Here is a 17,020-nt window from a genome sequence, read left to right on the forward strand (position 1 = left end):
TGGTAGAGACCGACGTTGATCTAATAATATAAGTACCGGACACTCAATGCCAACCCCTACCGTCAGTCCCAATCATACCTACTTTGACATTGGAAAGTGCGGGAATTATTTTTTTTGATCTTTCCGAGGAAAGATGCAGAATTTTCAGAGACAAATATGGTGATGTCTATGGTTGGAGATAGCCCACTCGATTGTTGGTAGTCTCTCTGCGTACCTATGATAGCAGGGGCCGTTGGCGTTCCGGTTGGGTCGCCAAGTCATGCCGTGCCACAAGCACACATTCCCTCCTCAACCCTCGCTGCAATGAAGACTATACCTCGGGTTCTCTTGGGATGCGCTACGATACCTATTTGTTCGTTTGTTTGTCTGATGTGCTGTTGCGGCCAAGCCGCTTGGTCGCAAGTGACTAAGAAGTAGCGTGACCCTCATTTTCCCTGACATTGCGCGGCAAATTGTCAGCAAGCCAGTTGGCCGTTTGGAGAAGAATCCCTATTGGGTCATCTTGAGCTCCAGTAAGCCCGTTCGATCACGCCGCCGGCTTACAATACATGGCTTACGAGCGCCATGAAGCGTGATGCGGCTGCCGCCACATGCCCGGCGCGCCACCTTCCAAGTCAATCTGGGCATCTCTAACATTCTTCTCGCTGGACCTAGTCTGAACAACGCCAACGCCTTTTATCCTTCCCTCTAAGGCCCTTGGCGCCTATTTAAGTTGGTTCACTATGCATCGTTCCCTCTCGGAGACAAGCCGTTTGTCCCTTTCGCAGTTCTGCTAATGGAGATGCCACCCAACTTATGACTCCACCGAGCATTTCGAGGTGTTGAAGACGATTAGATCTGAAATCTATCTGAAAAAGATACAACAGCTCAGCAGCCGAGTAGCCAAGCGACCAAGGATGCTCGAGGGCATATTCCTCCCCAAGAAAGACTTGAAATGTTTTAAGTCCGCCCAACCTACCGACCAGGCTGCTTCTGGCTCATTTAGTTTGTTTTTCTTGTCTCGCTTGGCTTGGTCAAATCCATCTTTGACCATCGTTTGATCCGGGGAAACGGCTGAGTGTTCATTTTCTTCCCCATAGGCTTCCCTTGACACGTTGACCTCCTCTTCTGTAGCCCGGGGCAACTAAAGTCGACTAGGAGCCTGATCGATGACTGCGTTATAAGTGCAGTAACGGCTGTACCGTAGTAAAAAATACCTCAGGTTGAAATTAAGTAGAGTTTCTTGTATTATTAAGGCTTAAATTAGGTAATATATTGCTATTATCCCTATAGAGGTTATTATCCTCACTACTTTCCCTTTTCTCTAGGCTAAATAAGCTTTATTTCCCTTTACTTCTATCTATATTATTATTTTTTATTAGATTACTATAAATAATTACTATAATTACTTATACCTCTATAATAAGTAACTAATAAAATAAAGAAAAGCTTTTTATTAATACAAAGGGCTCTATTGTTGTTTAACTAATTACCTTAGCCTCTACTACTAATAAACAAAAAAACCTACTATATTAATTAAAAAAAAAGCTAATAAAGAAATAATAACTTAATAAAGAAGTTACTTAAGATATTACTAAAGTCTATAATAAAAATAATAATAAAAAATATAATAAAGTTAATAATAAATCCTTAAATAGTATATTACCTTTTTTTAAAAATTTATCTAATTAATAAATACTAATATGCTCTTATACTATTTAGACTTTAAAGCTTATTTATTACTTTATAAAGAAGCTTTTTAATCTATACTATAACAAAAACCTTAACATTAATAAAGCTATTATAAAAAAGCTAGTCTTTAAAGATCTTATAGTATAAATCAATATTAAGGGCTAATTTACTAGTCTTATAACTAATAAGTAAATAAAAAATAAATATAATAATAAAAAAAAAAGGTTTTTTATTTAAATATCTATTACCTATAAGTCAAGTAATATATTTAATAAAAATAATAGAAAGGTCTTTTATAGTAATAAAGTAAAAAAAAACTTTTTAATTATTTACTTAAAGTATAAGTAAGTTTTTAAAAAAAGGTTAAGACTACTAGATCTATATAAAGAGATATAAGGTATAAACACTAAAAAAAGTAACGCTATATTATTAGTTAATAAAGTTATATATAGCTAAAAGATTAACTTTAAGGTAAATAAGAATAAAAAAGATAATAAAAATAATAATAATAACTTAAGAGATATATAAAAAAGTTAATCTCTTTATACACTATTATAGTTATTTATATTATTTCTTAATACTTTTATATTTTTATAAAACTAATAATCTAATTGTTAAATGGATTCTCTCTTCCTGAGAGAACCTGTTAGTATGATTGTACTTAGGTTAAAGTTAAGGTGAACTAAAGATGTATTTTCCGTGATTATCTTCCTAATGTTACAGTCAGATATCCGACAGTGGTGTTTTTTGCTAATAGGCAGCTAAGGTCGATACTCAGTAACAGTAAGGTAAGTCTTGTTAATAATCTTGCTGGTCTGTTAGTGTCTGGTGATTAGTCAGGCACGTCTAGGCGTAGATAGCTTTATAGCTTCATAATAGAAGGATAATCTAAGAGTCACTTATAAGAGAGTGAATCACAAAGTTGCTTGCTGAAGAGCTATAAAAAGTATCTAGTCTAGTTGGAATGATTATCCTTATATCCTATTATTGCTCTATTAGGACTGATCTCCTGAAGTTGGTCCTTAATAAGGACTGATCCTTGGTATATTAGTCCTGGGTCATAGACTACTTATCTGTTATTGGTTCTTCTTATCTTTATGTAACTTTCCTTAGTTCTTTTATTCTAAGAGGGGATTAATGTGTTTCTGTGCTATCCTGTATATAACCTTGTTTTGTAACCGCTAGGCGCCCGTGGGGCAACCCTGGTTATGTTATGCTTGTTAGGTCATAACATCAGGTCTCCCCTCCAAAGGTCTTGCCCTTAAGACCTTATAAGTAGGTCGTCCCTCCTAGGTTAAGGAGTTGTTAAACTTGCTTCCTTATTTATTCATAATGCTAACACTATGTCAAGTTATATAGAAAAATTAAAACTAAAGGCAAAATCTTAGAAGATAGAGATAAAAGATTATGAGCGCCTTGCGCTTCTGGAGTTTATTGAAGCTTGTTCTGTTGTTGCTAATATGCCTTGCACTTGTTGTTTTCGTACAAAGACCGCTTGTCGTTTCGGCAAAGGCTCTTCTTGCTGTCAAAGCTGTATCAAGGCTAAGAAGCCTTGTGATGGTGTTTTGGTGGCTTTTACTTGTGAGTGTCCCTTGATTGGGTGCAGTCTTTTCTGTCTAACCTTTGTTCATAGTACAAAAATTGAATGCTCAACAAAAGGAGTAGAATAAAAAAAAGGAGGCAGTAGGTGAGGAGCTTTTAAGGCTTCATAAGAAGCTTGCTTAATTATAGTCTTTAATGGCTACTGTAGCTAGCCGCTTATCTAGGATTCGGAAAACTCAGAAACTTATTCGCAAGCGTCAAGCCAAAACTTTTTGTTGTAGTATATAAGAAATTGATAAGTCTAATGCCCTAGAGTCGGTATTAGATACTTATAAATAAGGAATAGTGGAGGAGTTATAGTTCATGCAGGTGCCTAATGACATGGACTGGTCCTTGTACAGGCTTGGTGATGAGTTCTCGGACTTGGGGCCGTTGGTGCAGGCGTCTGGTTCCAAAGTGTCTGTAAGTTGTGATAGTCCTGGAGCAGCTGTTAAGAGTGCTAGAGGTTCTTGATTAGTTCCTATGAGTTGTCCTTATGTCTATACCCTTTTTATTTAATGAGATATTATGCTTTTCCATTTTCCTCTCATTCATTGATAATTCATTTGACTTCATATTCTAGTTTGTTTAGTTCTACAATAATATAGTCGTTAGTGTTTGATCCTTGCAGTACTGGTTCAAGTAGTGCGATATAAAAAACTAGATAGATCTTCATTATGTCTAGTAAGTTAAGTTTAAAGTTAACGTCCAAGATTTTCTGAATGATTTTGAAAGGTCTAAGTTTTTTGTAGTCTAATTTATCACTTAGTTATTTTGTTTTGATGTTGCATTATAGAAGATACATGCTATCTTCCTCTTTAAAGGTTAGTCCCTTAACCCTTAATATGTTAGCGTATTTTTTTATTTATGTCCTAATAAATTCAAGGTCTTTAGTAGCATTTTCTTAGATTTCTTGTAATTTATTATAATTTACTATAGCCTTTAGTGCTTGTAGTCCTTGTTAAGGTTCTCTATATACTGTAGGCTTAAATCTGTAATTTAGGTAGAATAGGGAGTTCAAGGTACTTTCTTTTATAGTACTGTTGTAGGTAAATTGGGCTATTGGTAGTAGTAGTACCTAATTATTTTGGTTATAGTTAATATAATATTGTAGATATTGTTCTAGTATTTGGTTGATTTGTTTAGTTTGTCTATTAGTTTGTAGGTAAAAAGCAGTTAATAGCTTATGATTAGCTCTTAGTTGTAAAATCAGGGATTTCTAAAACTTAGATATGAATAGTTTGTCTTTATTAAATACAATTTCCTTGGGCAATCTGTGGTTACTAACAATATATTTCAAAAACGTATATGCTAGGTCTTCTGCTGTGCTTGATTCTAAGTACAGGATAAAGTATACGTATTTTGTGAGTTGGTCAATAATAACTAATATGCTGTTATAGTAGGTTTTTATGAGTAGTTCTTTTGACTTTGGGAGTTTAACTATAAAGTCTAGAGAGATTGAATACCATGCTTTAGGTAGCATTAGTAATGGTTGTAATTGTCTGTATGGTTTATGTGGACTGTTTTTGCTTTTCTTGCACATGTCATAATCCTTAATTGCTGAAGCCACTTCTGCTTAAGTGACTTGTGTGTCGTAATGTTGTTGAATTTGTTTAAATGTCTTGGTAACTCCTTGGTGTCTATGGGCCTTAGTACTATGAATTTCCATGATCTGTTCAGGTGTTATTTTGCTAGTTGCACTGGTATTAACATGGGTGCTGATTATAATGAGTTTTTGTGCCAGAATAAGGTTACTGTTATTATCCTTTTTGAGAATGACTTGAGTTTCTTCTGGTACTAGGGTTTTATGGTCTGGTCTTTGGCTTAGGGTATCAGCTCTCTTGTTTTTGGATCTTTTAATGTAAATAATCCTGAAGTTAAATTCTAACAGGAATTCAGACTATTTAATCTGTTGTTTATTGAGGACTTTAGAGGTGGTAAAGTAAGTAAGGTTCTTATGGTTAGTGTAGACCTTGACTTCATGTTTGGTTCTGGATAACTAAGGTTTTTATTCTTGGAAAGCTTTGATAATTATTATGAGTTCTTTGTTGTGGATTTAGTAATTGAGCTTAGCTTTACTAAGCTTTCGAGAGAAGAAAGCGTAAAGGTGTAGTTTTTCTTTGTTGTTGCGTTGGCCAAGTTGTCCACTGATAGCGTAATCTGAAGCATTAGTTTCTAGTTTGAAAGGTCTTTTTGGGTCTAGAATGATCAGAACTGGTTTAAAATAAACTTATTGCTTAACTTCTTTAAAGGCTTTTTTTTGTTCTTTGGTCCATTTGAAGGGTACATTTTTTCTAGTGAGCTTAATAAGGGGGTTAATTTTGCTAGAATATTTTTTAAGGAATCGTTAATAAAAGTTAATGAATCCTAAAAAGGATTAGATATTTTTGATATTTTGAGGTTAGGGCTAGTCCTTAATGGCCGCAATTTTCTTATTTTTTATTTAGATTTCTCCTGGTGTGATGGTAAATTTTAAGAAGTTGACTTATTAATTGTAGAATATGCTTTTTTTGGGTTTAACTAGTAATTTAGTTTCTTATAGTTGTTGGAGTATAGTGTGAACGTGTTCTTTGTGTTCCTTGAGGGTACAAGAATAGATAAGTATATTATCTAGGTAGACGATAATAAACATATCTAGAAACTCCCTTAGGACATGGTTGATTATTGTTTGGAAGGTGGTGGGTGTATTGGTGAGTTTGAAAGGTATGACTAGGTACTTGAAGTTGCTTTTCCTGGTGCAGAAACACGTCTTTTATTCCTTGCCTTCCTTTATCCTGATCAGGTTGTAGGCTCCTTTAAGGTTGATAGCTGTGAACCATTTTGCGTGGTACAGCTGGTTTTGTAATTCTGAGATAAGAGGTAATAGGTAGTAGTTCTTAATTGTAATGTTATTGAGTTGTTAGTAATCTATATAGAGTTGTAGTTTGTTATTTTTTTTTGGTATAAATAATATTGGATATTTTGTAAGGGATATTAATGGTTAGATGTAACCTTTGTGTAGGTTTTCTTTGAGGTATTTGTTAAGTGCCTTGTGTTCTGTTTCATTGAGTCTATAGATTTTATGAAACTTTGGGTGCGCTTCTTCTTTGAGCGGGATCTCGTGATTGTATAAGCTATGTTCAGGTAAGCTGGTCTCTAATTCTTTAGCAAAGAGTTTGGTGTACTTACAGTATTGTTCTGGGATTAGAGAGAGGTGTTCTTCTTCTTGTTGATTGTTAATGAATTGTTTAAATTGTTTGTTCTTTGTAGGCTTGATTCTTTTGACGTATGTGACGTATCTGTGTTGCTTTGATTCACTTAGGGGTTGTGGCTTATAACGCTGCCTTGTAGTTAAATCTCTTTATTGGAGTTGGCTTATTCTTTAATCTATGCTTGGGTTGTGTTATTATAACTATGGGATTCTAAGGATGATATCTATGTCTTCTATTTATGCTATATTAAAGATTAGATGTTCTTGACGGTTATAAGTAACTATAGAGAGTTATGCAGTTTCTCTGTTAATAGTGCCTCCACTATACTTAACTGTTTCTCCTTTCATGTTTTGTAGGGTGTAGGGATCCTTCTTGAATCTCTATGTGATTCCTTATTGATTCACTAGTCGTAGTGATATCAGGTTTGCTTGTGCTCCACTGTTAATCACGACTTAAGTGGGCTATCCTTTAATATAGACGCTTAGAACAAGGTGTAAGGCGTTTGTTGTTGTGGCTAAATATAGGGACTTCCTTAGTGTTGCCGCCTACTGTCCTGGTGTAGTTGGTGTTCCTAGTTTTTTAAGTAGTATCAGTGGTTTAATTTTCCCTTTGTGTTTACCGGTTTTACTTTAAGGGGGTTTGTTCTCTAGTTTAGGTTCTCTAGGCCTTTGCCTTTCCTACGTAATACATTATATATTTGTTGTGTATGCATTTAGACCAGTGTTTAGTTAGTCCGTTGTAGTATAGAACTGGGTGTTCTGGACTGGGCTGCATGTATAATTAGCTTACTTTGAATTCCTTGACTATCTATGTGCTGAGTTGGTGATGGAGGTAGATCATAGGGATCAGTTGCTGCTTTCTTTGCTGGGGAAAGAAGTCATTGAGTTCTTTGTCCTGGAGGTAGAACTGGTATTTGTTGTAGATGCAATTAGCCCAGAATACTTTGGTGTAGCGTGCATGTTTTTAGTCAAGGTACTCGTGGTCTCCAAATATAGGTTCCTCTAGGACAGATACTACTGGTTTTCTGTTGATTCTAGTATTATCTGTTCCATAGAACCAGACTTCTTGATCGTCCTCATCCTTTTCGTACTATAGTCAGTACTCGGGGTAGTTATTCTTGGTAGGCCAAGCCTTTTTAACCATCAGGTTATCACTGAAGTCGATACTTGTTTGTGCGGCTATTGGTTTGTCCAGGTCATAACGAGTTGGGCTTTGGTTGGCTTCATAGAGCTGTATTTCCTTTTCATGGAAGGCTTCTTGTCCAGGGTCCAATTTGTCAGAGGATTCTTCTTCTTTTGAGAATAGTGTGAATGTAATTGTCCTGGTTTTCTTTTTAATATCTTGGTAAGATGTTGATTGTGTAGAAGTTTAGTTTGATCTTCTGAGATCCCTGAGTTGCTTAGTAGCCTTTCTTTTGAGCTTGCTTAAGGGTTTGAACTCATTAAGCGATTTCTTGTGTTCTTCTTTAGAGCTTATTTTTTTGTTAAGTACTTTAATTGACTTCTAGGGTGTGGGTTCTCTGAACCTGAGTCTTGGAGGGGGAAATCTAGGTTATTGTAGTTGCTTCTGTCCTACAGCTATTATTTTAGTAGGCTTCTTAGGTTTGATGCTCCTTTTCTCCTTAAGAGCGTTCTTAAAGTTCTTCTTGAGTACTTATTGTTTCTGGAAGTTCCCTTAGGCTTGTATACGTAGTTAAAGTCATTCCTTGATAACTTTTAATGTGTTAAGCATATAGGGGTTATCTTTCTTGTTTTATGTAGCTTTTTTGGCTTAGATGAGCTTGGTGATTAGCTGTTGGTTTTGTTGCTCTAGTTGCTGAACTATGGTTTGTTCTAGGTGGCCTCCTTTCTGGGTTTGTCGGGAGATTGCCATAGTTCTGTGTTTAGGCTGTTATAGGTATTATCCTACTTGTTCTTTTTGTTCTTAATGAACTAAGTAGTTATCATTGAAGTAGGCGGTCCAGTTTCTTTGTTTGTAAGGAATTTTTTTTTTTGTTATATTGGTTTTCTTAGTGCCTTTAGGTATGGGTTAGTTTTGAAGTCGTTTAGGTTACTTGTAGTCTCTAGCTATGTGGCCAGGCTTCTTATAGTTGTAGCATTTGAAGTTCTTTGGATCCTGGTGGTTCTAGTGAGGCTTCCTGGTTGTAGCATTAACGTCCATAGGTCTACTGTATTACCTATAAGAGGTGCTTGGCTTACTGTGCTGTTAGTTGTTTTGCCAGTATGAGTTGGGCTGCGAGTTCCTAGGTCTTTGTGGCATATACTTTCTGCTGGTATTTGGCTGAGGGCGGCATGTTTCTCCTTTTTCTTTCTGCCGTTTATACAGTCTGGTATCGATTCTGACTGCGATTTCTACGTATTGTAGGAAGTTGTTTGGTTGGTTGAGCTTAGATAGCTTATCTTTTACTTCTTCCTTAAGTTCTTGGTAGAATATGAAGATCTTGGTGTTGTCGGTGTAATTAAGTTATGCATAGATTCTTCAGAACTCTGTAGTATAGTTGGTAGTTGACTTGGTTTGTTTGAGATTTGCTAAGTCTTGTTTGGCTTGTTGTTTCTTATCTAGGTCCTGGAACAATGATTTCAAGGCGTACTCGAATCCTATAAAGCTTCCAAAGATTTGCTAGGTTTCCAGGTTGTAGTGTTCTAGTGTCTTGTTATCTAGGTAGTCTTCCAGGTAGGGCTTGAACCAAGAAAGGACTTGTCCTCTGAAGAAGGTGCCTGCATGGATGATTCTCTCTGTTTCTGTATAGAAGTTGCCAAAGTGGAACGTCTGGTAGGTCCTGACCTGTATTAAGAATCCTTTAAGCGTTCTAAGGGTCCCGTTATAGGTGGTGGGGGAGTTGAGCTTGAGTTTCTTCTATTTATCTACTGGGGTCAAGATAATGTTAGTAGTAGCTTGAAGAGTATGAACTTTTTTTCTGAGGTTATTGGTTTGCTGGACTTTAGCTTAAAGTTGGTTAAGGAGTGCCGCGTTATTGTTAAATATTTGTTGCATATCCGTAATATTCTTGTGGGCCTTTTTGAGTTGTTTGGCCATTTCAGCATTGTTGTTCTTGTTGCTAGAGGACTTGGCGCCCTTCATTTCCTGGTCTAAGCTCATGGGTTTAGGGGGTGTAATTACCTTTTCCTTGGATCTGCTGGAAGATGAAGTTGGGGTGGCTTTAGAGGATATTGTTACTGTTTGGTGAGTATCAAAGTCAACTTACTAAACAGAAGTAAGCAAAGTGTTACAGTTAGATATCTAATAGTGGTGTTTTTTGCTAATAGGCAGCTAAGGTTGATACTTAGTAATAGTAAGGTAAGTCTTGTTAGTAATCTTGCTGGTCTATTGGTGTCTGGTGATTAGTTAGGTACGTCTAGGCATAGATAGCTTTATAGCTTTACAACAGAAAGATAATCTAAGAGTCACTTATAAGAGAGTAAATCACAAAGTTGCTTACTGAAGAGCTATAGAAGGTATCTAGTCTAGTTGGAATGATTGTCCTTATATCCTATTATTGCCTTATTAGGACTGATCTCTTGAAGTTAGTCCTTAATAAGGACTGATCCTTGGCATGTTGGTCCTGGGTTATGGACCGCTTATCTGTTATTAGTCCTTCTTATCTTCACGTAACTTTCCTTAGTTCTTCTGTTCCAAGAGGGGATTGACGTGTTCCCGTGCTATCCTGCATATAACCTTGTCTCGTAACTGCTAGGCGCCCATGGGGCAACCCTGGTTATGTTATGCTTGTTAGGTCGTAACACCTAACTACAAGACTTAGCTTTTGTATACGAGATATATGATCTTGTATGTCCCTGAGTTAGTTTAGTATGAATATACTTTTGATCCCTTAATAGATAACTAAGAGCTAAATATCCAGTCTATATCCTTTGTTATAATATATATCTTTAAGTTATACGTATTATATAACTAGCTGGTACTATTATTCTAATACTTACAACTTTTTCTTTTATAACTATATAACTCCTTATAGTATCTAATTAGGTTATACTAATTATAACATTAATAACCTTATTATATAACCTTATAGGTTAAACTATTTATGTTATATAATAAATCACTAATATTAAAACTCTAAGTAACTGTTTATTTTCTTTTTACTTAGTTAAGTAAATAAGTTATATGTTAGTAAAGTTCTTTTTTTCCTTGTTGACTTTACTTTTGCTTCTACTATTAATGTACCTTCTTTCTTTTATATAATAACCTTAACTATTTAAAACCCTTTTTACTTATTTTTTTTTTCTTTTTTTTTTTTTTTTTTACTTTTTATATATATTACTTTCTTATATAATTAATTAATAATAATCTTTTTTTTTTCTTTAATTAACTTTAATAATAACTACTTATATATAGGATTTCTTTTTATATATTTCTTTTTATTAATTTATTAATAGTACTTTATATAATTAATTTATTATATTTTTTATTACTTTTAGTAGTTTAATCTTTAGTAATATTAGTATATATACTAATGCGTCTGGTGGTTATTAGCTTTGTCTTTTAACTAGTAACACTAATAATTATACTCTTTTGTTGGCTTTAGCTATTAATATATATTACTTTTGTTCTTACTTTATTTTTATATATTAACCTTAACTGTAGGATAAGGAACGTCTTATTATTAATATGCTATTATATAATATTAAGATCTATGTTACTAGTAACACTTTTGTCTAGTAGTTTATTGCTAGTATTATTTATTATTAAGGCTATTTCTTTGTGGTCTTAGTTTAGTCTTGTGGTTATATAGCTATTGCCTGTAGCAATAAATGCGTAACTACTAACTCTCTGTGCTTCTGCCAATATACCTATATTCTTACCTTTTAAGGTAATACCTGCGCTAAGTGTATCTAGTAGTCGCACAGTGCTCACTACACCCACTGCAATCAAGATATTAATTCATCTAATAACCTAGGTAATAATAATAATGATAATAATGGTAGCCCTAGTAACTATAAGGCTCTTAACGTCACTAATACTTATAAGCCTTATACGCTTAGTAGTAAGCTTGGTAAGAACATTAGCAAAGGTAGTTACTTCTTTAGCACTTCTGTTAGCCTTATAGTTATTAATAAGGAGTAATTACACAACTTCTTTTCTTTAAAATCTTATATAATAATTAAATAAATTATATAATATAGTAATTTAAGAAAGTTATAGATATAGTAGAAGTATAATTTAATATTAAGATTAGTATTAGTAATAGTTAAGTATATTAAATACCTTTTTAAGGTTATATTTTATTTTTAAATAATTAGTAATATATAATAATAAAGTTATATAAATTAATTATTAAGTATTTTCTCTTAATCTTTTAATATATACCTTAATTTAAATCCTTAATGTATTTATTATAATTAATTATCTAAGTATTAAGTTTAGTGATTTCTTAGTAAAGGCATTAATAGGGTTATTTTTCCTATTAATTTATCTTACTTCTAAGATCTCTTTCTTTTTATATAACTTATATAGACTTATAATATTAATTATAAGCCTCTTTTTATCTATTATACCTAGTTATATAAGGCACTTATATAGAGATTATAAGTCTAAATAAATAATAACTAGAATCTTTAGGAGTTATAATATACAAAGGATCTTAGTAAGTATTATACTAAGAGATATCTTACTATTAAATCCTATAGTCATCTTATACAACTTACTTACATGTTACGACCCAGGAAAGCGTTGGTTAACGTAACCACCTGGAACGAACCCACGAGGGACCAGGGGACATTCGGGCTCATGTATGCATGATCACGGCGCTTACGGGCAAGGGTCGGAACGGAAGAACTATGGACAGATCACGTGATGATAAGAAAGTGATCAAGAGATAAGGTGATCACTGGGAGCGATCACCAAGTGAGCAGCTCACCCCGGACCCACTCTAGTTGATCACCATCAACAGCATCACGATAGGGAGACATCAGTATATAGACAGGACTTGAGCCTGGGGCTCAAAGACTCTCCATAGCTCTTCAGCAATCAACTTCGTGATTCACTCTCTCATAAGTGACTCTTAGATTATCCTTCTGTTGTGAAGCTATAAAGCTATCTACGCCTAGACGTGCCTGACTGATCACCAGACACCAACAGACCAGCAAGATTACCAACAAGACTTACCTTACTGTTACCGAGTATCGACCTCAGCTGCCTATTAGCAGAAAACACCACTGTCGGATATCTGACCGTAACACTTTGATTGCTCCTGTTTAGTAAGTTGACCTTGATACTCACCAAACAGTAACGATGTCCTCCAAAGCCACCCCGACTTCATCTAGCGGATCCAAGGGAAAGGCGGTCGCACCCCTAAACCCATGAGCTTGGACCAGGAAATGAAGGGCGCCGAATCCTCTAGCGACGAGGACGACAATGCTGAAATGGCCAAGCAACTCAAGAAGGCCCACAAGGACATCGCGGACATGCAACAGATGTTCAACAACAACGCGGCACTCCTTGACCAACTTCGGGCTGAGGTCCAGCAAACCAACAATCTCAGGGAAGAAGTTCGCACTCTCCGAGCTGCTGCCAACATCATCTCGACCCCAGTGGATGGGCGGGAAAAACTCAAGCTCAACTCCCCCACCACCTACGACGGGACCCCTGGAACGCTTAAAGGATTCTTGATACAGGTCAGGACCTACCAGACGTTTCACTCTGGCAACTTCCGTACGGAAACGGAGAGAATCATCCATGCAGGCACCTTCTTCAGAGGACGAGTCCTCTCTTGGTTCGAACCCTACCTAGAAGACTACCTGGACAGTGAGACGCTGGAGCACTGCAACCTAGAGACCCAGCAAATCTTTGGGAGCTTCGCAGGATTCGAGTACGCCTTGAAATCCTTATTCCAGGACCCAGACGAGAAACGACAAGCCGAGCGAGACTTGGCAAATCTCAAACAAACCAAGTCAGCCACCAACTACGCTGCAGAGTTCCGAAGAATCTGCGCACGACTTGATTACACCGACGACACCAAGATCTTCATGTTCTACCAAGGACTTAAGGAAGAAGTAAAAGACGAGCTATCCAAGCTCGACCGACCCAACGACTTCCTACAATACGTGGAAATCGCAGTCAGAATCGATACCAGGCTGTACGAACGGCGAAAGGAAAAAGGAGAAGCACGCCGCCCTCAGCCGAATACCAGCAAAAAGTATGTGCCGCAGGGACCTAGGAACTCGCAACCCAACTCGTACTGGCAGAACAACCAACAACACAGTAAGCCGAGCACCTCCTATGGGCAACACAGCGGACCCATGGACGTTGGTGCTGCAACCAGGAAGCCTCACCAGAACCACCGGGATCCGAAGGACTTCAAATGCTACAACTGCGAGAAGCCCGGCCACATAGCTAGAGACTGCAAACAACCTAAGCGACTCCAGAACCGACCCGTACCTGAAGGCACTAGGAAAGCCAACGTAGCAAGAAGGGAAGTTCCCCACGAACAAAGGAACTGGACCACCTGCTTCGACGACAACTGTTTAGTTCATCAAGAACTGAAAGAGCAAGCCGGATGGTACCCACAACAGCCCAAACCCAGAACTGTGGCAATCTCCCGACGAACCCAGAAAGGAGGCCACCCAGAACAAACCACGGTTCAGCAACTGGAGCAACGAAACCAACAGCTAATCACCAAGCTCATCCGAGCCAAGGAAGCTGCACAAAGCAAGGAAGACAACCCCTGTATGCCCGACACCCTGAAAGTCATCGAGGAACGACTCCAACTACGCATACAAGCCCAAGGGAACTTCCAGAAACAATGGGCACTCGAGGAGGACTTCGAGAACGCTCTCAAGGAGGAAAGGAGCATCAAACCTGGGAAGCCCACTAAGATAGTAGCCGTGGGACGGAAGCAACCACGACGACCCAGATTTTCTCCTCCAAAACTCGGGTTCAGGGAACCCACACCCCAGGAGTCGATTGAAGTACTTGGCGAGAAAACAAGCTCTGAAGAAGAACATGAGGAATCGCTTGATGAGTTCGAACCCTCGAGCAAGCTCGAAAGAAAGGCTGCCAAGCAACTCATGGATCTCAGAAGATCAAGCCAAACCTCTACGCAATCGACATCCTACAAGGATATTGAGAAGAAAACCAGGACGATTACATTCACACCATTCTCAGAAGAAGAAGAATCCTCTGACGAATCGGACCCTGGACGAGAAGTCTTCCGTGAAAGGGAAGCACAGCTCTACGAGGCCAACCAAAGCCCAACTCATTACGACCCGGACGAACCAATAGCTGCGCAAGCGAATGTCGACTTCAGCGACGACCCGATGGTCAAAAGGGCTTGGCCCACCAAAAAGGACTACCCTGAGTACCGACCACAGTACGAAAAGAATGAGGACGATCAAGAAGTCTGGTTCTATGGAACAGACGATACCGGAATCGACGGGAAACCAGTAGTATCCGTCCTAGAGGAACCTATATTCGGAGACCACGAGTACCTCGACCAAAAACACGCACGCCACACCGAAGTATTCTGGGCCGATTGCATCTACGACGAATGCCAGTTCCACCTCCAGGACAAGGAACTTAACGACTTCTTCCCTCGACGAAGGAAGCAGCAGCCGATTCCCATGATCTACCTCCACCACCAACTCGGCACATGGATAGTCAAGGAATTCAAAGCGAGCTGGTTACACATGCAACCCAGTCCGGAACACCCGGTTCTGTGCTACAACGGACTGATCAAACACTGGTCCAAATGCATGCACGACGAATGTATGATGCATTACGTAGGCAAAGCCAAAACCTGGAGAACCCAGATTAGGGAACAAACCCCCCCGAGATAAAACCGGTGGACATGAAGGGGAAGCAAGCCCACCGACACTACTCAAAAAACTAGGGACGCCAACTGCACAGGGACAGCAGAAGGCGACACTGAGGAAGTCCCTATACCTCGCCACGACGACAGACGCCTCACACCTGGTTCTGAGCGTCTACATCGAAGGACAGCCCACTCAGGTCGTAATTGACAGTGGAGCACAAGCAAACCTGATGTCACCACGACTGGTGAATCAACGAGGAATCACATGGAGATTCAAGGAGGAACCATACACCCTGCAAAACGTGGAAGGAGAAACAGTTGAGTACGGTGGAGGCACCATTGACAGAGAAACCGCGCAACTCTCTATGGTTACCCATGACCGTCAAGAACATCTGATCTTCGACATAGCACAAATAGGAGACATGGATGTCATCCTTGGAATCCCATGGTTACGACAACACAACCCGAGCATAGATTGGAGAACAGGCCAACTCCAATGGAGAGATTCGACTGCGAGGCAGCGTTGCAAGCCGCAACCCCCGAGTGAATCAAAGCGACACAGATACGTCGCATACGTCAAAAGAATCGAGCCCACGAAGGACGAACAATTCGAACAATTCATCAACGATCAACGAGAGGAAGAACGCCTCTCTCCGATCCCAGAACAATACCGCAAGTACACCAAACTCTTTGCTGAAGAATTGGAAACCGGCTTGCCTGAACATAGCTCGTACGATCACGAGATCCCGCTCAAAGAAGGAGCACACCCGAAGTTTCACAAAATCTACGGACTGAATGAAACGGAACGCGAGGCACTTGACAAATACCTCGAAGAAAACCTACGCAAAGGTTACATCCGACCATCGACATCCCCTGCAGGATACCCAATATTGTTTGTACCAAAGAAAAATGGCAAACTACGACTCTGCGTGGATTACCGACAACTCAACGATATTACAATCAAGAACTGCTACCCGCTACCTCTTATCTCAGAATTACGAGACCAGCTGTACCACGCCAAATGGTTCACAGCCATCGACCTCAAAGGAGCCTACAACCTGATCAGGATGAAGGAAGGCGAGGAGTGGAAGACTTGCTTCCGCACCAGGAAAGGCAACTTCGAGTATCTAGTCATGCCTTTCGGACTCACCAATGCACCCGCCACCTTCCAGACAATGATCAACCACGTCCTGAGAGAATTTATAGATGTGTTCGTTGTCGTCTACCTAGACGATATACTCATCTACTCTCGTACCCCCGAGGAACACGAGAAGCACGTTCACACCGTACTCCAACGACTACAAGAAGCCAAACTACTAGTCGAACCCGAAAAGAGCGTATTCCACAGTCAACGAGTCGACTTCTTAGGATTCACCATCACACCAGGAAAGATCCGGATGGAAAATGGAAAAATCGCGGCCGTCAAGGACTGGCCCCGACCTCAAAATGTCAAGGACATCCAATCCTTTTTGGGATTCGTCAACTTTTACCGACGATTCCTCAAAGGATATTCCGCCAAAATCAACCCCCTCATCAAGCTCACCAGAAAGGACGTACCCTTCGAATGGACCGAAGAACAAGAAAAAGCCTTCGAAGAAGTCAAGCAACAAGTTTGTTCCGAACCAGTTCTGATAATCCCAGACCCAAGAAAACCCTTCGAACTGGAAACCGACGCTTCAGACTACGCCATCGGTGGACAACTCGGCCAACGCGACGATGAAGGAAAGCTACACCCTTGCGCTTTCTTCTCTCGAAAACTTAGCGGAGCCGAGCTCAATTACCAAATCCACGACAAGGAACTCATGGCAAT

The 17,020-nt window shown here is 38.7% G+C and overlaps 1 protein-coding gene across 1 annotated transcript; it reads left to right on the top strand.

Annotated features, from left to right (window-relative positions):
- Window positions 1-14,128: 14,128 nt before the first annotated feature.
- On the top strand, window positions 14,129-15,235 carry ColSpa_05039 (uncharacterized protein; the record flags this gene model as incomplete). Its single annotated transcript, XM_049271251.1, has 1 exon — window positions 14,129-15,235. One exon carries the CDS (start codon window positions 14,129-14,131, stop codon window positions 15,233-15,235), a length of 1,107 nt encoding a protein of 368 aa, XP_049127208.1.
- Between the last annotated feature and the right edge of the window lie 1,785 nt (window positions 15,236-17,020).

The sequence above is a fragment of the Colletotrichum spaethianum genome (assembly GCF_022836535.1).
Source record: "Colletotrichum spaethianum MAFF 239500 DNA, contig11, whole genome shotgun sequence".
Classification (NCBI taxonomy): Eukaryota; Fungi; Ascomycota; class Sordariomycetes; order Glomerellales; family Glomerellaceae; genus Colletotrichum; species Colletotrichum spaethianum.